This window comes from Ischnura elegans, chromosome 3 (genome assembly GCF_921293095.1).
Source record: "Ischnura elegans chromosome 3, ioIscEleg1.1, whole genome shotgun sequence".
Taxonomy (NCBI): domain Eukaryota; kingdom Metazoa; phylum Arthropoda; class Insecta; order Odonata; family Coenagrionidae; genus Ischnura; species Ischnura elegans.
This window is the reverse complement of record NC_060248.1, coordinates 112,708,371-112,733,347: the sequence shown is the minus strand read 5'-3', so window position 1 is coordinate 112,733,347 and position 24,977 is coordinate 112,708,371. Positions and strand designations below refer to the sequence as shown.

The following is a 24,977-nucleotide window of genomic DNA, read 5'->3' as shown; positions in this document are numbered from 1 at the left end:
TCAGGAGAAAAAGATGTCCTTAAAAAAAACCAAAACACTTCAAGCAACTTTTACTGTGTTGGGCTGACTAGTAGCAATAAGTGGTCACAACACAAATATACGTGACTGACTGGTGTCAACTTTTGTCATAACCACCTATTCTGATCGCTAACAGACTCAAAAAGTCCACCAACTCCTGATGACATCTTCAAGTAAAAATACACGTAATAATGCACCAAACTTTGCACTCCTATAACCAGAACTTGGGTTGATTTTATAGACAGAATATACGTAGGCTGAATGACAATTTTGGTGTCTTAAAACCAAGATTATAGTGGCTGGCCAGTGATTTTCCAATCGGTTGAATGCTGCATCTCACTTCACTGCAAGAATGGAACGATGCTAGAATGCCAACACACATGTCAGCTTGCTGGTATTGAATTTAAGTATACCGGGACTAGCCACGGTGATAAATTTACGGGAGTCACCCGCAATGCACAATTGTGCGAAAAATCCACAGGGAAAAAATCATTCGCCTTGACCGGGATTCGAACCCGGATCCCTCGATTTCCGGCCGAGTGCTTTAGCCAGTTAAGCTACCGAGGCGTCATTCTTCCCTGTGGAAATTTGTGGACTATACCGGACATGGTGGTATGGACTGCCGAGATGATTTTTTCCCTGTGGATTTTTCGCACAATTGCTGGTATTGAACTTGGCCTTGTCAAAACAGCATCCAAGGATTTGAAAGGGCTTAATATTGAAAGACAAAACATTTTGACGACAAGTTACCTATCAGCAAATCTGCTGTAACAGCTCACTCAGAAAAGCAAAAAAATACAGCATTCGCCACACATCAAATCCACCAGAATATGACTGAATGGAAAGATGGTTCATTCAGAGGAGGTGGTGCCTAATCTACCTGGAACAATATTAGGAAGCCCTCCCAAGCTTTTGCGCATCAACGCAACAGCTGGAACTAGCACTCAATAACTGCCAACAGCAAGTCCTCTCGTGACCAGCCAAGGTTCCAGGCACTGTTATGGGTTTCATTTGCAGAGACAATGGCACTGTCCGTTAGCTGACAGGAGCATCACCAATGAGATTAGGCCCAGTCACCTTGAGATTCCCCTTAGCACTTCCTTTAGGGCTCCCACCTGGACTGCTGTGAGGGCTTGCAGAGCCTGGAATGCAGTCCACCATCTTTTGCCGGCATTCCAAGCCTGCGTCTTCACCTTGGCCACTTTTCTCAATCACTACACCTGAGCTGGGTTCATGGGCCGCTGGACTGTGGGGCATGGGCTGATGACTTGGGTCTATTACATATGGGGGAGGTGATCCACTGTTGCAGATGTGCTGGTTGACTTCCGGATGCCTTATCCTTATAGCGTCAATGACATCAAGGAGGTTTTTAGCATCCATGGCCAAAACATGTGCAGCAGACAGCATACCCCTGAAGAAAGATTTTATCATTTAGATTTCACATCTTTTTTTTAAATCTCATTACTAAAAATTATTTTTACTGATTTTTACACATTTTTTAGAGTCAAAAGCCTTAACAGTGTACCCACAAGTACCAATACAAGTAATTGCATACCAAATATTTCATACTGTTAGTACATTCAGCTTTATCCATGTACGTATTTATGGTAAAACTTTTTGTTAATAAAACATTCATTAACCCTTTTGCGCTGAATGCCGCACCTGTGCGGAGAGGATTTTCTTCCATAAACAACGAATGCCACACCTGTGCGGCGTGAATTTTCCTTCCCTAACCAACAAATGCCGTGCCTGTGCGGCACAGGTCGAAAAAAGTGACCGTGGCGGACACAATAGACCCACGGTTGCGGTCGCCCTTCGAGATCCGCCTTAGCGCGAGCCCAGTCCCTTCTTCGGCCGCTCAGGTCGACCCTTTCCTATCCTCTTCACGCGGTCAACTACTGTTATTTGCAGTGTGTTTTCCAAAAAAATATTTGTTGCTTACTTTTGAAATCCAATCCTATAAATGAATTCTCTTTTTTTGCTGACCACATGGAAATTTCAAACAAAATTCTAACGTTAATATCAACGGAGTTATAGATCAACTTGTAAATATACTAAATCCGTCTATATCAACGTTAGAACTTGGTTTAAAATTTGTGCACGCTCAGAAAAAAACACACAATTCATTTTGAATGTAAAAAAATCAATGCGAGCAACAAATATTTGCATATATTTTGCATTAATATTTTAGCCAGTTGACCGCGGACTCGTCCTAGGAAGGGGCTTTTAATCCTTCTAGGGTCTGGGACAGAGGCCAAGGAAAGGGATCGGCGCCCCGCTGAGTTGGGTCCAAAAATGGTTAGGGAGGGAACCACTGCCTTCAGTCGATGCGAAAAAGCTTTGTACAGGGGAGTAAAGAAAGCTTTCAAGAGACTCGTATGGAGGAAGAATTTCCCTCAATGAAGGTCCAGCGCGAAAGGGTTAAACATTAAAAATGTACTATAGCTTCCATATTGCACCATTATATTCTGAGCAACTCAACTATACCAGCTATTTCCACCCACTTTGTAATGTGAGGTTACTGGTATTTGTTAAAAAAAAAAAACAGGCCATATCAGGGGAAAATTAAAATTGAAAAAGGTAGACTTACTTCCTGTATTCAGCATCCAATGTTGTTGTGCTGTAGCTCTGAGCCAATTTCATGGCATTGACTAACTCTCCCATATCTTTGCTCAGAACTTTATGAGCCATCTCAACCTGCAAATATTTGAACAAAGAAATTTAATAAACAGAAAAAATACTATGCTATTTATTTCATTCCCAAACCATTATTTATATGCATAATTTACAAGTCATAGAACAATGCATATTTCCAATAGGCAGTTCAACAAAATTAAAACCTACTTCCACAAATGACTATCAAAGATTTATGGCCAATCAAGTCATGATTAGTGATGCTGATAATCGAGACTTCACTGACAATCAGTTAAGACTGTTAATGATAAAATGGAACCTAATTTAGGGAAACACTGTAAGAAAACTGTGTGTGCATAAGTAGTATGCATAAGTACTAAGGCCAAAAAATACTTTGATGCCTAAACCTGAAATTAACTTATAAATATTTTACAGAAATAGAATTCATGGTAAGAATTTCATAATGCGTAGATGTAAATCCCAATCATTATTCTTACATTAAGAAATATGTAGTAAATTAGTCATCATGATTAGGAGTAGAAATGAACGGACTCCAAACCCTGCTTGCTCTCACCAAGAGCATCAATGACCACATTATAGAAGTTTAGCCTGACTGGACCCCGGGGACAACCATTCAAGTCTCCAAACAACGTGGAAAATATAAGAAATAGGCAAATGCTATGAGTTGATTGAACAAAAATCATGACTAGGTGTAATAAGTATAGAGAAACCTGAATTCCAAACAAATTTAAAACTAACGCATACCTCACGGTGAGCAGTGGGTGGAAATATTGCAACCAGGGAGTCCACACTGGAGAGGAGAGACCTCAGTTCAACACCAACCCTCCTCACTAATTCAAGGTACTGATCTGCTCGACTCTGTTGCACTCCTGGAAAATGAGAGAAGCATAAAAAGCATGAGATGTGTTTTCTAGAGAGGCATGTTTATAGCACACATATTAACAACACTAATAAAGATAGTGATACAAACCACTATCAAAGAGAACAGTACTTATCCAAAAAAACACCAACATAGTGCTAAATTAGAACAGCTCCCTATACAATAAAAGTCATTCATCATTAATTTCTTGGGCAGAATGTGAACATATTCAACATGTAGTAGTAGCCCTTTGATATCAACTTTTTCAGCAACAAGTATGATTTGACATGGAAAAATCCATGCCCACTTGTCAAGTTAAGGTAAATGTTGTCAGTGTCCTTGTCGAATCCTACTTCGTCACAACAGATGGCTATGGGGCTTTATTTTTCCGCCATCTAATGTCTTTATGTACTTCTTAAGTACATTTAGTAGGTACATTACCAAATATAGTCCCCCCACCCTTATTTTTGAGACTTGATTTTGGGAAAAAAAGTTCTTTAGTTCAAGCCTTAAAGCTTCAGATGCTTAACATGTTAGATGCTCATGGTGTAAAACTGTACGTCTCATAAACAGATCAACAAATATGAGTGAGTTAACTGATGCTTTAAAATGTATTCTAGTTCATTAAAACAGTTTGAAATGATTTCTCAGCATTTTAAATCAGGTTGAGCCAATGCAATAAAGAATTGCATTTCCATTTACAAAGGTTTAATTATGATTTACAAGAGGAAAGCATCCATTGTTCAATAATCTCACTAAAACTGTTGAAGGGTTAGCAAAATCATAATGAATCACAGCATAAATGTGATAATTATAATTAAATATTGATTTCTTGAATATGATTACGAAACCTCAAAATTATCAGTCAATTTCAATAATATGAAAGACAAGGTAAAGCCTGATAATACACTACATTCAAAATGCTAAGCTTATGAGATACTTGAAAACAATACCTTATTTAGGAAATGTTTCATGGAAATATTTGAACTTACCCTGGGATAATGTCATCACGGCCTTCACCACACTAGTTGTGCAGTCATAGACTTTATCATTGGTCCTGTCTAAATCAGCGGTAGGGGTTGGTTCCATTTTCTGAAATAATGAAAATTATGCAAATAATAACTTATAACTTGCTCCCACTGCCCACTCTTATTCCTAGCCCAAATTATATTCATTGGGACATAAAAGATGGCAATCCATTTTTAGATTATTATTTGAAGACAACCACATGGAGGGAGGACCACGTCAATGGATGTAATCCTTCCTCCAGACAGGTTCAACCTTTCTCAGCTCTCTGCATATCTAAAGGCACACGGTGAATTATCATGCCGAATTGTCACATTATCATTCACAGGATCATGCAAGCAAAATAGAACATGTTCTAATTTTCACTGAATGATCATGCACATGAATGCGAATTGTTCCGTCATACATCATGGGATTTCATTCCCATCATGGGAATGAAATCATTTGTCATGTATAGCGGCCTAATGAAATTCTCCCAAGTGGGTCCCATCCTTGAGAGTATCTTTTAGTCTACTCTTTTCTTCCATCACATGCTATCTACTTTGGATCTGTTTTTAGCCTCCTCCAGACTTGAGAAAAAGTATCACCCACGCTTGGAAGAAGGCCACAAATTGAATAGTTAAATCATTGAGTGAAATATATTCCTTGCACAACGCCATATTTTCTGTCAAACACCTAAGTATTCAATCCATAATGATATATTTTATATCCATCCTACCTTTAAAGAAACTACACATTATATCTTATAAACATAAAATAAAAACCATTTATAAGTTAAAACTTATTATAAGACTTATAAACACAAAATTAAAACCATTTTTATAAATTTTGGAGGGTTTTTTTCAGAAACTGCTGTTTGTAATCCATTTTGTTCTACTCAAGCAGAGGCCATACAACTAGCCAAAATTCCAAAAAATTCCAAACACATGGATGGATATAACCTGAAACAAGTTCCGATGAGAGTTCTGACTGCTGTAAAAATCTGATAGCAACCCTAGTTCCCAAAATTCTAATTTGCTTGTCAAAGTTACAATGTACTATCGTTTCCATAAGTCCAAGTGTATCTATACTCCACTCACCATTAGAATGGCTGGGATAAATTTCTGGAAAAAAAACTCTGGAGCATGCATGCACATAAACTTTTGGAAACAATAGTACAAAACAATCCTGTGTAAGACAGAGAAGAGAACACTCCTCCAGTAAAATAAATGAAACTGAGTCCCGAAATATGAATAAGATACTGAAGTTCCAAAAAATGCCTTTCTTGATTGATGGAGGAGGCTACAAAAACTGTAACTGAAACATCACTTTCATTTATGCCAATACACAGGACTTGCCTTGACTATGATGATCCTCTCCTCAGCTGCATTGGCTGACGATGAGGTAGATGGGGGTGCAGGGGAGCCATTGCTGAGGGGAGTTGAGGAACACTCTCGACCAGAGTCCTCAGAGGTCATGTGGTCTCTAGCGGTTGACATGGCATGGGGCGCTCCTCCAGGTATTCCACCAAGATCCACTGAATCTGTGTCCGAGCGATCCGACAAGCTCATGGCCACAGAAAGTCTTTTCTTCTGAAGCAAATGGGGCAAAGTACCATCAGTAAATAGGTCGAAAAAAATAAATACAATTGAGAACACACAAAAAATAATTTGAGAAAAATTTACTAATGAAAGTATTACCACTGTAAAACTATTGAAAATATAACCACTTCGCAACGGATTTCTGCAGAGAGGATGGCCGTAAATGAGTGGGAGGGTCAGGCTTAATTGGCAAGGAGTGGCTCTAAGGACTCGCTAAGCTGGGTCACAGGCCGGGCCTGAATGTATCGGACAATTGCCACCTCAGCGATCACTTCCCTTCCCTCACGTCCGCCAGAGACAACGTCCGCTCATTTGCATTAAAAACTCCGCGACAGCTGTACCCGACGTCAGGTGTTATGCATTTGAAAATGCCCATCAGCTCCACCCCACGTGTTAAGTCAGGGTTAACTCGTATGTGTTAATGTGTTGTGTAAACAGGCCTTAACCCTTAGGCTGCTTAGAGTTCACGATTTTAGCCGACAGCCGAAGAGACCCCCCTGTGCATGAGGCACCCCGTGCCAGGAGGGCTAGTCTAGTAGAGTTAAGCCCCTTAGTGATCCTTATGGTGAGGGAAAGTTCCCAAGTGCAAGATATCCAGGTAGCTATAAAAATTTTGGGCAAAGTTTGGGCAGTCAGCGTGCAAAATGTATAAAAAAGTTCCCGCGATTCTAAGGGTAAACAGACATACATACCTGGGCAGCAAAGGAGGAAGCCTGGGTTTGAGCGCTGGCTCAGAAGAAAAATGAATTATGACTTTCATCCTTGGCATAAATAACTTTTCACCCATGTGTGTGACCAGTAGCGGATCCTGGATAGGGACAAAGGAGGTAACCTCCCAGCAGTAGTGGGGGTCCGAACGAAATTACTGTTCTGTCTAGTGTAAATTGGATGCCCAAGGGAGGGGGAGGCTATAGTCCCCCATAGCCCCCTTTGGATCTGCCACTGGATTGTAACATTTCAAAAGCATACAAAATAGGCCCTAAGTAGGTAGTAGTAAAGGTTAGGGAAAAAGAAATCCATTATTTTGTTGGTAAATGGCGGTAGAGATCAATATTGCCGGCCTCGGTGGCGGCGGGGTAAAGTCCTCGACTGCCAAACCGAAGGTCGCGGGTTCGAGTCCCGCCTGGGTAAGTTACCCTTATCCAGGGCATGGGCGTGTGTGAATGTCCTTCATTGTTAATTGTTAATTCCCCATTGTAAAGGCCGTAAATGTGCTGTTTATGGGGTAATGGAAATAAATAAATTAATTTAAAAAAATATCTCATTAAGTATCAATCAAACGATTTCAAATTTAAGCTCGTTGTCAAGGTGACATTTCACCCTAAATAAATTTATTTGCTGTTTATTGTTTGGTCCATTCAATTGTTAGTTACAGGGTGTTAAAAATTGAGGTCAACAACGAGAAAATTCGGTACATTTTACATTTTTTCTTTGATGAAGGCGAAAATGCAAGCCAGGCAGCTGAAATTTTGAATGGTGGATATGGTACTCATACTTCAACAGCTAATTATGAGTCATTTTGGTTTTGTCAATTCTATTCAGGAATTTTTGATGTTTAAACTGCACCTCTCATGAGTAGGCCCGTCATCAATGTGCGAAAACTATCGTGGTCAAAGTGCGGTGAAGCTACTCAATCGGTAGCCAAACCATGACTAATGCCGAGGAAGGTTCTGCTGTGCATTTGGTGAGACTGGAAAGGAATCATTTATCATGAGTTGTTTCCATAAGACAAAACATTAAATACGGATCTCTTCTATCAACAATTGGACCGTTTGAAGCTAGCGATTGACCAGAACTGGCCAACAGGAGAGGTGTTGTGTTCCATCAGGACAACGCAGGGTCACACGGATCTGAAGTGACTCGCCAGAAACTCCGGGAGCTTGGAAAGTTTTAATGCATTCACCGTGTAGTCCAGACCAGGCACAAAGCGATTATGTACCTTCTTTTTCTCGCATTGCAAGACTTACTGTGCGTTCAGAAATTGGCATCAAGAGAAGATAGAGAAAAATGGGTACTATAGTTTTTACCCAAAAAACACCAAGATCTACCTACGAGAGATACAATATGAAGCTACCATTAAAATCACAATATATAATCAAACAAAACTGTGCATATTTGACCTAAATCGCACAATTCGAAGCATGTCAGATAATATCCTGTAATAAATAAATAAATAAAGTAATTAAGTTCATGCAAAAATAATGGATTTCTTTTTCCCCAACGTAATATATTGGAAAGTATAACTACATACATACATAAATACTTTTGAACAAAGTGGCAACCTCCAAAAATTTCCATTTTATCTTGTGTGTGTTTCAACCCAATGGAAGGGCTATAATAGCTCTCTTACCCCTCCTATAGATCCACCACTGTGTATGACTCCATACAACTTTACATTTTGCATGCGGTACATTGCAGGGTATTCTGCTTACCAGATTTGTCTCCTCCTCAGCGAGCCACCTACTGTCCTCCTCCGACTCCCTCTGCTGCCTCCTCAGCCTCTGCTCAAGCAGTCTTTGCTCCAGTTCCAACCGCCGCTTCTCCTCCTCCTCGTCAATTATCTTCCCTCCCCTCCCACCATGAAGCCTCCCGCCTTCACTCCCATCGAGATCGTCACCATCAAAAGCACCATCTTCACACTCGCCATCCTCATCATCCAAACCCAGGATGGTAGGACTGCCATAACGGTGGATATTCTAATAGTTCCAAGAAAGCAAAGGGAGTGAGGATTAGCTCAAGTCTCGACTCTTCTCATGAAAGAGCAAATTTTATCCCCAAAAATTAAAATGCAACATGCATCATAGCATATTCACAAGAGACATTGGATTAATTTAACAGGCTCCTTGGATTTTTAAAGGCAAATTCTGAAGTGCAATTACATTCAGAGGAGAGAATGGCAAGTCAATATTAGACAAAGCAATTAGGCATTTGCCTGATGGTTGCAGATTTATCAAATTTGGATGCAAGTTTCCATGCTTTTCAAATGCTTTGGTGAATTTCAGCTTCCCAATTTATTTTTTCTACATTAATCAAACAGTAAAAACATCTATTTTTTGGGATATCTGAATAAAGAAAGGAACAACCATCAGCAGACTATATTTATGCTTAAGTGACATTTATTCCAATGATATCATCACTAAATAAAGTTAAAAATTTTACGTTTTTCAGCCAATTAAAATGTAAAATTCATTCTGTAAAGACTTTGGCAATCGTTATCTAGAAGCAAATTTAAAGGCGCCCTAATGTTTGTGGCAAGCAAATTTACAGTCATTCCATATCTTAATAACATCTGGTGCAACTAAAAATATTCACTACATTGCATATATTAAAGTGCAGACCATTCAAAATAAAAGGTTTTTTCCACATGAGGACTTTCCCAAAGGTCCAATTTAACCTATTTATGTACAGCATCATGATGTATGGTGGAATATCCAATTGTTTCTCCTCTATTTTGAAGTCTTCCACCCTATCACTGACATTCCTATTAGAATAAGCATTTATATACAGCCAGAAACATGTAATGACACAGAACTATCTACTCCAATATTCACATACAAAACACCAACATGGAAATCGACTAGAATAGTCAGTACGCACTACCTAAATTGCTTATCCTATATACAAAATGAACGATGCATACATGCAACAAGAAATTATTGGAATATTTCTTTAGGCTTTGGAGGAAAGGCAAAAGCAAATGTTTATTGCCTAGTTTAAATGATTCATAAGAACAAAAAGTCTTCGAGAAAGTGAAATCTTGATGATTTTTTCATTATTTTGATAAGATGTTTTAAGAATTTACAGGAGGTTTAACAACCTAATTTGAAAATTTAAAAAAAATCATCACTGAACAGAAAAAAATAAACTTGATATGATACACAGGAGAATTCTATGAAATGCAAAGATATAAATACATTATGTATCCTTTATTATGAATGACTATTAATGATGCAGCATTCAGTGGGTATTTCTAAAACACAGAAGATATGCAGGCAACATAGCACTGAAACTTCATCTTAGGCAGCCGTAAGCAATGCAGGGCCAGGGAGGATGAACACCCAGCATGGGAGGAGAGAACCAAATGGGTGACGAGTATCGTTCCAAGGCATGCTCCTGGCTTATTTAGCGGCCACAACAAAGAAGTTCCACGTTCCAAAGGTGGCATGCATTCGTGCAGTGCCGGTACTGAAATAATAGTATAGTAATTTTCTCTCTGCCTGTTCAACCTGTCCGTCTGCTGAAAGGGTGGAAGATAACGAGGCGTGGGATGAGGTGCCCTGCATACCCTCTCCTGCGCTTGCGCTTGCCACTGGGGAGGTGGGCGGCAGCCCCTCTCCCGCCGTATCCGAACCAATTGACCCTCCACTCCCCCCCTTCCCTCCCCCCTCCTGCCCCGCAACCTTCCCGCCACGGCCCATAGAGCCGTGCTTTGGCGACGACGGACCCCCCGCACTTCCCGAGGCAGACTCCTCAGCTATCCCCTCGACCTTTGAGGCCGCACCCTCGACCCCTGTTCCCGCGCCCCCCTCTGCGAAATCTACCGCTAGCGTGTTGAATGCCGAAGCCGGAGTGGTGTAGACCGACGGGCAGAGTACCCCTCGAGACTCGTTCTCCCGGAGCAACTGCGCCAGTACCTCTGGGTTTTGTGCCACAATGTACGTCGATGGGGGTGCAGCCGGACCCCCGACTGGGGCACCAGAGTCCAGTGGAAACCGTGCAGGCTTGGGAGGAGGAGGATCATCTGAACCTGGAGAGGTGGATAAGGAGAGAAAAGAATGATGAGTGGGATTAAACAAAGAAAGAAACAAGTTATGCAGGAAGAAGCACAGAAGGGAAAAATGAAATCAAAGAATTAAGGTTTGAATATAGGCTGAGAGCCAAATATGTATTTATAATACTTGAATGATATAGGATCATTTAAAGTAGGAGAAATGTATACACAGCTTCAATAATGCAGTTTTATATCAATTCAAAATCACTCTCATGGTGACATTTTGTTATCTTAACTTATATCAAAGCAGATACTCAAGAAATACCAGCACTTTTCCTTTATTAAATAATGTATAAAGCTAAATGAATTAAATGCGTGTCATGAATATTTATGCTAAGCAATAAAGTTTTTTATCCAACAGTAGAAGCAGTATCCTTTGAGTATCATATGATTGAGGGTTAAATTATATACAGGCAAATTCAGAAAATGGTTACTACACTAAATTCATTCAATTCAGGGAGGAAGCGTAAGGCATTTCTGATTTGTTTTTTTCCACTTATCCCACCTGAACTGCATTCTCAACATTATACTACCTATGTAATTCATAAATAAACAGGCCAACCTCAAACACTCACCCCAAGACATAGCCTGGACTCTCCTGTTTTCCCTCCTCATGGTTTCCTGCTGCTGGTGTCTTTCTTCAAGAAGAATTTCACTGTAAGAGGACACATTAAAAATGAAGTAGGAGCCTGAGTGAACCAGGGAAAATTGAATCATAATACTAATTATTTTAAGAAAATTGTAAATGGTATAGTACTATTTAATCAAAAGTAGGTACACTAGCAGCATAAAGACAAAAGTAAATTGTGTAGAAAATATGACATTTCCGTTACATCTAAAACATAACTGGACAAAACAATCGAAAATTGCTGCACACATTATAGGCTGAGTCCATAAACCCTCTGGTTCTGACCCTCATATTTTTATGTTGGGTACCATTGAGGCATTCAAGAGACCCCAATACATATATTTGTCATATACTATCGTGAAAATATCAATTATTTTTAATCCAAGTTCAATGCTTTTCAAGAGAAAACATCATCACCAGCCATAATAATACCAATTTTAACAAATTTTGCGAATTGATTTTTATCACCAAAGAAGGAAATTGTCTGCAAAAAAATAGAAAATTTCATCAACACTCTGTTTTAACACAAAATTGTGACTTATTCACCTCGTGTACTGAGAAAATAAATCCATTGGACTTAAAGAATAATAACTGTAAAGAAAAACGTAAGGTTGATGAAGAGAGTATAAAATTTTGGTGAATTTTGATATTCTTTTTAAGCTCCTAGTTCATAATACATTGAAAATGAATTTATAAATGATTGTAGAAATGTTGGCAGGATCACAAATAAAGAAAATCCGGCAGTAAAAATTTTCTCAATGACATCTTTCTCATTAAAATCACGAAAATCCAAAACATTGTAACAGCAAGTAAAGAGAGATGATATTCCATAATATTACCCCAAGAAAAAATATAGAAATATATTTTACAATTTTCAAGAGTAATTCTGAATTCCAGGATGGCACTTCAGAAAGGAAGTGCTCGGTACCGGAGGAATCAAAATCAGTAGTAACCGAGTTGTTCTAGAGTGTGTAATAAATGCAAATATGTAAATGTTTAGATTACAATTATTCTTCTATCCACAAAAATTTTGGATGTTTTCATGCTGAAGAAGTCTGGGACTTCTTCTAATACTTCCAGTTGCACACTGCACAGTAATGGAATGTCTAAACTATAAGACGTGTTCTGCACCTTTCTTGAGTAGTAATTATAAATTATAACATGGATAAAATTGGCCATAAGAACAAAAATCTTTTGCATTGAACACTGAGACAGCTGTTTTTAAGGTGTTGCATAACCCAAAAATGGATTATTTTATTGACATTACCTTCCCAATGACTTTCAGGGTGTGGAACTATTCGCAGTTTTGATTTCCAATCATTTTTTCACTTAAAATGCACAGTACACCTTTTACAAAGATAGAGACTAAGCACATTGATTCACATCCTCCACTACTGGTAGGAGCATAACAGCCAATCAACAGGCCAGGTGCACAGCTAGGAATTAAGGCTATTGGGGGTTAAAAAGGTGCAACTTATACTGGGGGTACAGAATTTAACAGATTTGGGTGCCCTCCCCTGAAAATTTTTAAGATAAATGGTTCAAAATTGTGAGTTATATGGTTTTTTGAGGGATATTTTATCAATCCCTACACTATTTCATAAGTAATACTTATCCACTGAAGTCAAATGGATTAAATTTTAAAATTTCTTCGAGCTCTGGGGAGAGTTTTATCCACTGAAACCCCTCCCCCCTGCTGCACCACTGCAACAGACACACCAAATTGCCAAGAAAACATAGATAAAAATTCAATGGGGTCTGTACGTATACCTAATAGTAACAAAAAATAGCAAGCAAGGTGTGGAGGGCTACAGCAAAGAAAGAAAAAACTCACTTTAAAACTTCCTTGATTTCCTTGAAAGACGGTCGCTTTGACGGCTCATATGACCAGCATTGAGACATCAGAGAGTAGAGGCGAGGAGGACATGACTGTGGTAATGCTAACCGCTCCCCATTCTCAATTTTTCCTATGACATCATTGTTCTTCACTCCTTGGAAAGGTTTCACTCCCAACATGAGGATCTCCCACATGCAGACACCTACAAATTCAAACAAAGCATAAACAAGTATCTTGAGAAAGAAAATGAAAACAGGAACATTACATCAGAATAGATATCCTATCCATGAGAACTTAAATAAAACGTTGAGAGGTTTCATCCCATAACTTAGCATACTGTAATTCATTTTTCCCACAAATTGCGTCATAGGGCTGACCAAATTATTAAAGGTTTTTCTCACTGTTCAAAGGTTACTTCTTACAATACTTCCTTAACTGGCAGCAAACGATTGATGATATATAAACCACATGAATTTTAATACCTATTTTACCCATAAAAATTATTTGCTATCGGACGATACCTAAATGATAGCAAAGCATCAGTCTTAACATAGGATTGATCACCATTTTAGACCAATAAAAATGGGTTTACTTTGAGAGTGGAATTTTTCCTCAATCTTGGAAATTGAATTAACTAACTTTTTCTGATATTTGCTAGATTTATTCAGACTGAAAAACATAATGTCATATGCTTGAAAACAGTTATTGAAAGTATGTATACAGACATCATGACACAGGCTAAAATAAAGTAAAAATGACAATTCTGAGTAAAACAAATGAATAAGAAAATATATTTCCTGAAAAATAGCAGAGTTCATCAACAAATCGGGCAAAAGATAGCATTAAAAATTATACTGTAATTCCTCAAAATGACCTCAAAATGTTGGCAAATATTTATGAGTAGTGCGTAAACCAAACAAAATATGCATTCACAGCACTGTGGTAGCTAAATTATAATATCCTGATACGTAGGGCCAGTATGTAAGCTAAATGTGCACTAAATGAACCAATGTAATATTTTTATGCCTTTCAGATTCAAAATTCACCAATGAATGAAACTACCTACCAAACATCCAGACATCCGAGGCTGTAGTAAACCTTCGGAAGTTAATAGACTCAGGCGCCATCCACTTGATTGGAAGTTTTCCCTTTGATGCTTTATAGTAGCTTTGATCTTCAACCCAGCGGGACAAACCAAAGTCAGCTAGCTTCACACAATTGTGGCTTGATACAAGAACATTGCGTGCTGCTATATCACTGAAAAATAAAGAAATTCTTGTCTTTTACACAGTCTTATTTGATAAATCACAACAATACTGAAGCATACCAAAAATTTAAAACTAATTCACTCAGCATATGCATAGATTGAAAAATAGAATAAAAATTTTGGAAAAAAATCTTAATTTCCAAGAAATAAAAAAAATAAGAACTTTCTTATAGGAATCATCACAACTAGAATTTTAAAATAGTTCTTGAACCAGAAATAAATTATAATAAAAAATAAACACTCTAGGCTTAAGTTAAAATTTGAAATTCAAATTACCATTCAATTTCATTAAATATAATTTAATCACCAACAAAATGTACAATTTTTACACTCATTCATATAATTTCCCAATAAACACTTTATTGATTCTAATAAGATTCAAATAAACTTACCGATGGACAAATTTCTTTGACTCAAGATATGAAAGGGCAGTAGAGAGCTGGAAGGTATACAGAAGTAGAGTAGCTAGGTGTAATCGATGGGCATTACTCTGAAGGTATGCCCGCATCTCTCCTAGCTTCGCCAATTCCATCACAATCCAAATTGGGCTATCAGAACAAACACCTATCAACTTTATTATGTGAGGGTGGTCAAATTGCTGCATAATATCTGAAAATAAAAAAAATAAACACAAAGCTTAGCTTAAATAATCAAAGATGCTACCGTGATTTAAATAAATATCTTATTTAAATTTATGGAGCCAATCAGCTCCACTCTTTATCTACATATACACAAAATGAATCAAGATTTGAAACAATTTTTGCATAAAGACAACTGTGCCTACAATATGTATAGCAACAGCTAACACAGGTAATATCAGAAAGCTCCTTTGGGGATGTCAACATTCAGAATTTTTGCAAAATAAATTCAGTGGTTATGCTTTAACGCCAAGTTAAAATCAACTTTGGTATCTCATAGAAAAAAAATTTGCAAAGAAAAAACATTATTACAGAATAATTAGAGATTATCTATTAAATCTTAATTACATACTTATACTAGAGCTGAAAAAAATTTTAAGGGCATGGCCAACCCAAAAAGTCACAAATTTTCTTTTCCTTTCCTTCACTCTTCACCTGCCAAAAGCAAATTTTCAGCAATATTTCAACTTTTGATCATCTGCAGGTATTGCAGTGAACTTCCATAGGCAAAAATGTGCCCATAAACGTATCACCCCTCCAAAATATTACCTGGCCTACCCATATTTCAAAATCATCCTATAGGCAATAATTCATGGTTATTTTGGTAAATCCACATTAATTTTCAAGAACAAAATTACCAATCAACAATTTTATTATTTTTAGCGTGCTATTTCAGAATTCTTATCACAAGATTTAAAGAAAAAATTTAACTATCATTTTACATTCCACTCATAAGTCTATCAATACCATTCATTTGAACAAAAAATACTCACAAGCTTCTTCTAAAAATTTCTCAGCAGTGGCAATGTCAGCATCAGCTTTGCATGTTTTAACAGCAACAGGAATAGGCTGACCAGGGCCACGATACATTCCTTTATGAACATCACCAAACTGACCCTCGCCAATGATTTCTGCAAGCTCTATTTGAGCCCTTTCCAATTCATAGTCTCGAGCTATATAAGACAAAAAATAGAAATTGTTAAGATACAAATAAATAAAAAGTAAATAAACTTCTTAAGGAGAGGCTAAAATGATGGTTGTTAAGTCTAAAAGATCAAAAAATTAAACACATTTCATGAAGCAAAAAGATATATCATTAACCTCATCATCAAGTAAAATACTGCACAGCTATATACAGTCTAGCTCAGAAACTTGGGGATAGAAATAACTATCCAATTTCATATGATTATGCAATTAAATAGTCTCTTCAGGATAAACCGATTTGATTGCACTCAGAACCAACAACAGAGTATCATTCCATCATTATTTACTTGTTTACCTGAAGAATTACAAGGCAATTTTGAAGTAAACCTCCCAACTTACAACTGAACAGTAAAGTCAGGGAACAAAATATTCTGGGATAATGACTGCACATTCACTTTTTACTTATAGTGAATACGTAGTCATAGTCCTTTGGTATCTGTTAATCCATTCTTGACGACCATGCAGATTACTGAGAGATCAAATTAATATGAGAGAGAAAAGAAAACATCCATCCATTTTTGAGGATTGCATAGTGAAAACGTTTTGCGATGAATGGGCTGAGAAATTAGGTTAAAAACTATCCAAGCAATGAAAACATTGCTCCCAGATAACTCACTTGCTGGCGTTGAGTAGTCACCCTCCTCGTCCACTATCTCCGCATAGTCTTCTGAGAGCATGGTGCCGGTGGGGGCTGTCTGCGTGGGACCAGCAGGTGATGAACCCCTCCCAGCACCAGCCCCTCCTGGCGTCCCTATCCCACTCCTCTCAGGGCTGTTGGTTCCACTGGCATGGCGACTGCTCCCACTACTGCTGCTTCGATACTTGGGAGGATGGAGATCTGTTCAATGCAAAGAGGATTGTTTCACTTTCACAGAAATCATCAGCCGTATAATTTGTACTAGAACTGTGTGTCTCTGAGTGAGAGGTAAACCTGAATACTACGTATAAAACCATAATAAAAACGGCACCTGAACATAGCACTTAAGCATGCAATAAATACATATAAAGAAGTTTTCACTCATCATATTGAAATAAAAACTACACAAAACCTGCTGATTTATTTCAGCATATGGTTGGACATCCATTATTGTTGTTATCCGCGCAGTGTAAAATGGACAAGCACAATATGTTGCAGCACGTGGAGCATTTCATCTAGAAATTCCAAACATTTGTCCCTTAACAAAATTTTGAAGTTGAGCAAATAATACAGGTAGATGAAAGTAAAATACTTGGCCCCCTAGAATAGTCTCAATATATTACCCATAACATTATGTCAATGGTTATCAATCACCAATATAATTCTGGCACATTGTTTACAGGCACAATATGCACACGACACAAAATTAATACTTCGTACATACAAGCAGCCTTTATCATAAAAAGTCAATCATGCATGTCAGTAGCTTAATATTTAAGATAATGACTAGTATGCGAGAAATTATTCAACGTAACAGAAACATAAATAAAAAATAAGGGGGAAATGCATTAATCTAAGCAGAACATAAAATCAGACACTTTTATAAAGTAGTCAGTTTAATTTAAGAAACACCAAGCATAATTCACAAGCAGAAACCACAATTTATATGCCGACAATGTAAATTTTCATACCCTGCAATAGTCCTACAACAACACAGACTGACATGCTTCACACATCTTTGGCAACCACATCAATTCCTTCTTAGAGTTAAACTAACCTTTGCTAGAGCATGTACAGGTAGCTTGTTTCCTTGGAAGAGCTTGTAAATAATTGAGCACAATGCAAAATGTTAGTCGGAGAATATTCATGATGAAATTAGTGCACTGAATGCAAGGCAGGCAGAAAGAGTGACAATTTGCATTAACACTACAGGGACATCATTTAGGACAAGAGGCCCCTGACTTTTGATGGTTTGCATAGTTATTAAAAATGATACGACAGGGATGTCGCATTTCATGTTGTTAAGTGGTTAAAAATCTCAAACACAACATTGCAGTCCTAACGGACAGTATTTCTCGAAAGGGAAGTCTTCAGAGAATCCTGATATGCCATCCTGTTTCTTTGTAAATTACTTCAATCAACAAAAATTTTTTTGAATGGATTATTATTTATCAAACATTACAGAATCAGGTTATTTAAATACAAAGATGGCTCACTAATTATCTTATGTCTTAGTGATGTGAAATTATAAAAATATAGAGATGTTATCAAATAAACACAAACAAAAGGCAAACCCAAGTTTGAAAACTAATGAACAAAATGCCTGCATCATGTGAAGACGCTCATGTAACATATTAGAAGGACTTAAATTAGAAAAAAGTGAGGATTTTAGAATTCCAGGGAAGATTGCTATAAAATTTAAATAAAAAATCTCTAGTCAGGCCTCAACCTCATGTAGGTACATTGATTGAAAGTCAAGCTACTGATCCAGTGGGCCACCACCTTATTCTACCAAGCATCACCGGAAGTGATTTAAACTGAATTCTAAATAAAATATTTTAGCCTTTCATTTTTCAAAATGTAACGCCCTTATGTGGGGTGATTCATGAAATTTATGTACAAATGGTATACTTAATATTAGCTTGAAAGTTTACTGACTGAGACACCTATGTTAAACTTCGTTCAGTTAAATCATTATGAACAGTTTAAACAAAATCCTCCTGGTTAAATGGTACTTCAATGAGTAGTGATCATACCACCATTGGTAAAACAAAAATATTTCTCTAATTTCTTAGAGAGTTATCAGTTTGAAATAACCTCTCACATCTCACAGGCATAACCTAAGGAACTAAGGATTGAGGTACTACTTAAAACAGGTCAAATTATCCCAGGTTATATTGGAAGTAAGATTTCTGTAAAAATTTCAATCCATATAAAAAATTCTCCAACAAAAGTATTCTATTGTTAAGATTATAACACACCTCCAGTGCCGTAGCAAGTCCGGGAGGTCTAGACACCACCCCCGAAATATAAGAACAATTACTTTCCTTCAAAAAAGAAAACAAAGCATTGAAAAACCATGAATTCACAAAAGATTTCTCTGGAGAAATTAAGTTTTTTTTCGATCATGAAAAGTATTAAACTTAGTTTAAAACCCTCCACTTAGTACCCGGTTTTTCAAAAAAATTCCCCCCTGGTTTTGGACCTCCCCAAACAAAATTCCTGGCTACCCCACATCACACCTCATAAAAATTTATCCCCATAATTACCTACTTTAAGAATATTCATCAGAAGAGCATATTTCAAGCTTTGTATTACCATTTTGAAATGCACCTTTTCTTAACGAATAGCAATTAGTAAAAGCATAAGTTGCCCTCGCAAATCAATTGAAATTAAACTATTATAATTTTAACATGAATTCATTGACAAAGAACTGATGGAAGAAACAATTTAATGAATGAGATCCATTTCACAATTGCCTTCCAGACTCAACCACCCAGTAATGCACAGGACTTAGTAACACACATTGAAGCTGAAAATCTCCAACACTCCATATTTTAAGTTTCACTCCATATTTAAAGTTCTAATAAATCATGCACAAGGCTTACATCAATTCCTTTATGCCCTTTAATCCACACTGTGCTCTGGCTCACAACCTTATTTCAGGCAGCGAACCATTCAATTTGAGCCAATTATCTTCAAATTATTTCCACATTCACAGATAAATAATAATGTAAAAACTCTGGCATTTTTCTCATTTCCGGGGTAAAAGAAATTTTGGCTTTACCTTTTCGGGTCCAAAATGAGCTCTCGTTCCCTGAGGCTAATCGGCAGTAGCCATCGATGAGGTCAGCCATGGATTCGGCAACGTCTAGGGAAGGGCAGGTCACCGAGAGGGATTCCGACGCTCCAGCCACCTGCAGCTTGACTATAGCCTTGGCGGCCTCACTCACTTTCCCAGCATTTGCCCCACCCCCACCACTGTGCTGATGCACTTCACAGGTCGCAGACACAGAGGAGGACGACGAGACTGCTGCACCAGAGGAAGGGGCACCACCACCACTGTTCGGGGACGATGAAGACATTGGTATGGAACCATCACTGCCAGGAACCACAGTCTCTATTGATTGGATGCGGTCAAAGTCAGCCATCCTCACCGGCTGATGTTTGAGAGAGAGAAAGACAGAGCAATGAGTGACAGTGTGAACAATGACAAAGAGGGTGCATTTCAAAGCTAAAGTGCACCAATTGATATATATACCAGCAAGACAATTAGTAGAAGGCCATGACAATTTAATTTGGCTTGACAAAAACTTCGCACATTTTGCATATACAACAGCAGGACATTGGAAGGAAGGAGTGCAAAAAGCTAGCATGCTGGTCAATATGACTTACAATTAGTTATGATGATTCTTTCATAGTTGCATGAGCAATACAATCGACATCTTGGCAAAAGCAGCAAAATGTGCTCTCATTAGAAAAAAGCTTTGATATCTTGAAATCACAAGTGAGAGATACATAGAAAGCTGTCAAGACAATTAACAAAAAAATTTTTTACTTGAAATGATTTTGCATTGGAGCCTAGATTGGCCAACAAAAAATCTCTTGAATCTCAGAAAAAGGTCACATTATCTCAGGAAAATATTAAGAATAAGATTAGTTAAAACAACTTCATTGCTTAACATACTTAATCCTCAGCATAATATTTTCCCCATTCGACATTAAAAAAAAAACACAAAAAAGAATGATGAAATGCTCTTCAGTTCTAGCTGCACCCTAAGTCACAGATTCACTTACAGCATAACTTAACAAAGGAGTGTTTCAATGCATGTCCAAGAAGTCCCCATAAGACCATTCCCAGAATCTGAAATATTTTTACATTCTAAAATGTCATGTTAAAAATATTGTGATAAAATAAACTCAAACCACCACATATAACAAAAAAACTCTCGAGCAGCCAAAATGTAAAGTTTGTCTCAGAGAACCTTTACAGCACTGAGTCACATGCCCACTCCACTCTGGCCATATTATGAAAAAAGCCCTATTACATTCAGAAATAAGCATCATTGAGTAAATTGTCAATTGGCATCATGGATACATAACACTCAATTAGCTAAAAAGAAGCACCAAAGCATAAAAATACAAGCACGACTAGGCAAAAAATATGGTATCTATAGAGAGGGGCACAACTACGCAACTAGGGGGGGGGGGGGGGGGGTTTAGGCGCAACTATTACTGAGAGGTCTGATGGGTATGAAGTACACTCTAGGGTATGCGGGAGGTGCAGGGACCCTCCCCCAGAAAATTTTCAAGATAAATGGTTCAAAATGGTGAGTTTTATGGCTTCCTGAGTGGTATTTTATTAATCTTTACACTACTCTCTAAGTAATATTAATCCAATTAAGTAAAATGGATTAAACTTAAAATTTTCTCTTAGCTCTAGGGGGGGTTTATCCCCCAAAACCCCACGCTCTCGCTGCACCACTGTCTATAGATATAAGTATACTTACAATGTAGTCCTACCATGCATGTTACTCACTCAAATAAAAAATAAGAAAGAGGCAATATGCATCAAGACAGCTTAAGAACAAGAAAATTGATGATAAGATGATAACCATAATAAAATAGAATTTTTTGGCATTTTAAATTTCTGAGTAATGCTTACATTCACATCTCAAGCAAATGCACATAGCATGAAAGCCATATGAAAAAAAATGTACTGGGAGGTCCAATCAAAGATCTTGGTTTAGACTTCGCAGATTCTATACTTACTAGTAAATATGTAGCATGGCTCCTGGTGCCTCTCTACATACAGGAATCCACAAAAAGTGCAGGAATATTACATGCGATTCTCTAAGAGCCACTTCATTAACAACAATATCAAATAATCACATTCAAAATACAACATCATAAAAGTTATAAAAGTTAGGAAATTCTGACAAACATTAATAACAACAAAAACTGCATTTCATAACAAATATTTTTGGCCCAAAATAAAGGCAAACACAAAAAACTTGAAACTTACTGCAGTGCCTCTATGAGTCATGTACGAAATTCCAAGGTCAGGACCAATAACTAATTCCACTGGTATTGACCACCCGGACTGGAAATAAGAGAGCACAATAAAATTTAGAATACAGATTATCAATTCATGTGAAATCACAATTAGAGGGCTATTATGGATTGCCATATTGAACATTCCAAAGACTGTTGATCCACGTTAGAGACTTTATTTGTAGCACCAATTTTTATTGTAAATTTAAAAATACACTTTCAAAAGGAAGACCACAAACATTGACGAGGACATCAATTGAAGCATTCTATAAATGATGTTAAATCTTTCGATGCCAACAGCGTGAAATTTTAAAGCCATAATAAACACTTCTACAGTATTAACTAATGCCGGGAAGCAATTAGGTCTCATTCACATCAACTTCTGTTGACTTAACTAGGCCTAAGCATTTAAAACATGAGAAATACATCCAATGGTTCACAACAACTTAAAAGCCACATAAATCGACTTGGAATAGACATTAACAGTGAGACCCACCAATTTCTCCTCAAATTATCCAGTAGCAAGGAATAAATTTTGTCAACAGCCACATGAACAACTGAAAGTTTCTTAAACCGGTTTCACAATTGATACATTATGATATTTGTGGAATATTTAACTTAACAGGCCATGATGATATTGAGTCGAGTTATTGGGAATGAGGCTTTACACACTCAAACCTTAAATACCTTTATTGATGTTCCTGAAAACAGAGATGGATTATTTTGGTCAATTCTGTATCAATGACTTTTAAAATGAATTTAATACTATCTCAAAAAATATAAAAATAAAAAGTAATGCAATGTTAGTAATTTAATGAAACATATTTCATACATTTACTTGTGTCACATGAACTTCATACTTAATTTCTCCTTTATCAGGAAGTACATGATGTGAAATCTGACTGAAAATACATATACTGAGCATACAAACTACTAATCAAAGCATTATATACACCTACAGAATATGAAATATTTATTATGCTTCCATTTATATAAATGATTCAATTCCTAATAACAATCAATGTTAATACACTAGTACAGTTCAAACAATTTACCCCCTATTGGTGGAAAAATTTACCCACTTTTAGCAGCGGCACACATGAATTATTGCTTTACCCCTGATAACTAAGCGGCCATACTTTTGGGTGTTAAAAGCAATGCAGAGCTCAGTTTCATAACACTCAAAATACAATCAAAACACTAAAAATAATAACAGAATACAATTCCCAACAGTAAAGATATGCTTGGAAAACTTGCCCTAAAATCACAGAAAATAATTGTTTCATAACTAGAGCATAATGAACAATACCTAGTGGATCACAGTCACCTAATCCATTGCAGCAAGGTATTTGTTGACATATAAAAGGTTTGAAGATAAGAGAAATACTAGGCATGCTTTATCAAAGGTAGCACTCCCAGCTCACATTCACACATTTTCCTCCTATCTTTGAGCGCCATCAACAACTTCCTGTGGCATGACAAGGAAGACAGGATATGGTTTCATATGCACCTCACCCTCCCAACTTAGCTCCTCCTTCCATTCTACCACCAAATACATGACCTTTACATGCAAACTAGAGACGGTGAATGAGAATTATTCATTCATACACTTTAAAAGGTTTAAGGACAATTTTATTAGTTGACGAATCAACAGCTTTTCTTAAAGGACATTTTTATGAACTCATATTTAGTTATTTATCGATGCCCAAATATTTTAGCTCACAAGTACAATACTTTCCCTTTTGATTTATTTTTCAAGAAATGCATACAATAAAAACTAATGAAAGTTACAAAAATAAACTTGTCATTATTCCATGGGGGCTTAGGAAAAGAAAATAGCCAAGTAATAAAAATTTAGAAACTTCACAGAAGGCAGAGGGGGGCCGATAGGGCTATACAAGGAGGTGGAGGAAATGTCATCCTGGGTACCCATTCAGTGTTTCGCCCTAAATGTTGGTTCAGATAGGTAGATTTTACCAAACCCTAAATGTGCATTATTCACAATCCAATACCATGAGAAAGGGTTTGGGTTGGTGGGGTGACTAGAGTGCGTTAGAGACTCTGAGGGTTTTGGTTCAAATCCTGGAGGTGGCAGAGATTTATCAGAGACTGCCCAATCCCTGATTGAATGCTTCATGAAGGGCTCTTCAAGAACAACACTCCATCCATTTCATGGGACATTAAACCACAGCCGTCAGGGTGCCTTTCGTTCAGCATAATGCCAAAACATACAAGGTTTCTCTCCACCCTACCTTCCCCACCCTTCCATCGTTGCGCAAATGACCTGAGCCATTAGTTAGTAAAGCCAAATAAGATACAATAGGTACCAATATGTGACATATCGTGACAATGAGCTAACTCATTCGAGGGCTAGTGGGAGACAGCCTAATGGCGGCAACCCCACATTTTTTTCAGCAAACAATTGCCTGCTGTGAATCGGAAGACAACAAATGGCATGCAATAATATTTAATACACTACACAATAGCATGAGAATAACAGACATTCATAGAAAGGGGGCCTGCTCCTTTGCCACCTACCACTTTGGATATTTTCATATTGGGGATATCCACAGAATTCATCAGGGATTTGAACCCAGGACCCATCAATTAGAAGCAGAGGATCTTTTGCAATTCCATAAATTTGCATATTGTTCAAAACTTGTGTGTATCATGTTGAATAGGGTCCCAGAACCCCAAATACGTTAGTACAAGAGTACAGAAATACATGGACATGAGGAAAAGA

At 37.4% G+C, this 24,977-nt stretch overlaps 1 protein-coding gene across 1 annotated transcript in view; it reads right to left on the bottom strand.

Moving 5' to 3' along the window:
* Positions 1-767: 767 nt before the first annotated feature.
* LOC124155247 (focal adhesion kinase 1) overlaps positions 768-24,977 on the bottom strand; it is a 29,056-nt gene continuing 4,846 nt past the window's right edge. The window contains exons 6-22 of the mRNA XM_046528965.1: positions 22,206-22,283; positions 21,953-21,985; positions 19,968-20,340; positions 17,958-17,999; positions 16,880-17,101; positions 16,053-16,232; positions 15,034-15,250; positions 14,441-14,631; positions 13,372-13,576; positions 11,485-11,564; positions 10,680-10,885; positions 8,571-8,834; positions 5,896-6,129; positions 4,525-4,624; positions 3,418-3,542; positions 2,609-2,715; positions 768-1,429 (exon numbers count right to left, since the gene is read on the bottom strand). Of these exons, the coding sequence (XP_046384921.1) occupies positions 1,054-1,429; positions 2,609-2,715; positions 3,418-3,542; positions 4,525-4,624; positions 5,896-6,129; positions 8,571-8,834; positions 10,680-10,885; positions 11,485-11,564; positions 13,372-13,576; positions 14,441-14,631; positions 15,034-15,250; positions 16,053-16,232; positions 16,880-17,101; positions 17,958-17,999; positions 19,968-20,340; positions 21,953-21,985; positions 22,206-22,283 (3,033 nt within the window). The 3' untranslated portion in view covers positions 768-1,053. The remainder of the gene's footprint in view (positions 1,430-2,608; positions 2,716-3,417; positions 3,543-4,524; positions 4,625-5,895; positions 6,130-8,570; positions 8,835-10,679; positions 10,886-11,484; positions 11,565-13,371; positions 13,577-14,440; positions 14,632-15,033; positions 15,251-16,052; positions 16,233-16,879; positions 17,102-17,957; positions 18,000-19,967; positions 20,341-21,952; positions 21,986-22,205; positions 22,284-24,977) is intronic.